The sequence below is a fragment of the Eimeria mitis genome, genomic scaffold (assembly GCF_000499745.2).
Source record: "Eimeria mitis Houghton genomic scaffold, Emh_scaff2791, whole genome shotgun sequence".
NCBI lineage: Eukaryota > Apicomplexa > Conoidasida > Eucoccidiorida > Eimeriidae > Eimeria > Eimeria mitis.
This window is the reverse complement of record NW_013571131.1, coordinates 1345-1619: the sequence shown is the minus strand read 5'-3', so window position 1 is coordinate 1619 and position 275 is coordinate 1345. Positions and strand designations below refer to the sequence as shown.

General features: G+C 48.7%; 1 protein-coding gene across 1 annotated transcript in view; it reads left to right on the top strand.

Annotated features, from left to right (window-relative positions):
• Positions 1-52: 52 nt before the first annotated feature.
• Positions 53-275, top strand: part of EMH_0058790 (sec1 family domain-containing protein, putative) — a gene marked incomplete at both ends in the record, with an annotated part of 1305 nt that continues 1082 nt past the window's right edge. Inside the window, one exon of the mRNA XM_013497610.1 lies at positions 53-122. Coding sequence (XP_013353064.1) covers positions 53-122 — 70 coding nt within the window. The remainder of the gene's footprint in view (positions 123-275) is intronic.

Genomic DNA, 275 nt, shown 5'->3' with positions numbered 1-275 from the left:
GCGGGACCACGCGTTCTCTCCCTTTCCCGTTGCTGCTGCAGCAGTCAGCCAAATGCTGACGGAGTATAACGCAGAGCTGGCGAGGGTGGGGCAGAGACCCCCTGATGCTTTCTCACAACCAGGTAAACCCTAAACCCTAAACCCTAAACCCTAAACCCTCAGAGTGCACACTAAACAATAAACCCTAAACCCTAAACCCTCAGAGTGCACACTAAACAATAAACACTAAACACTCATTGTACACACTAAACAATAAACCCTAAACACTCAGAGTG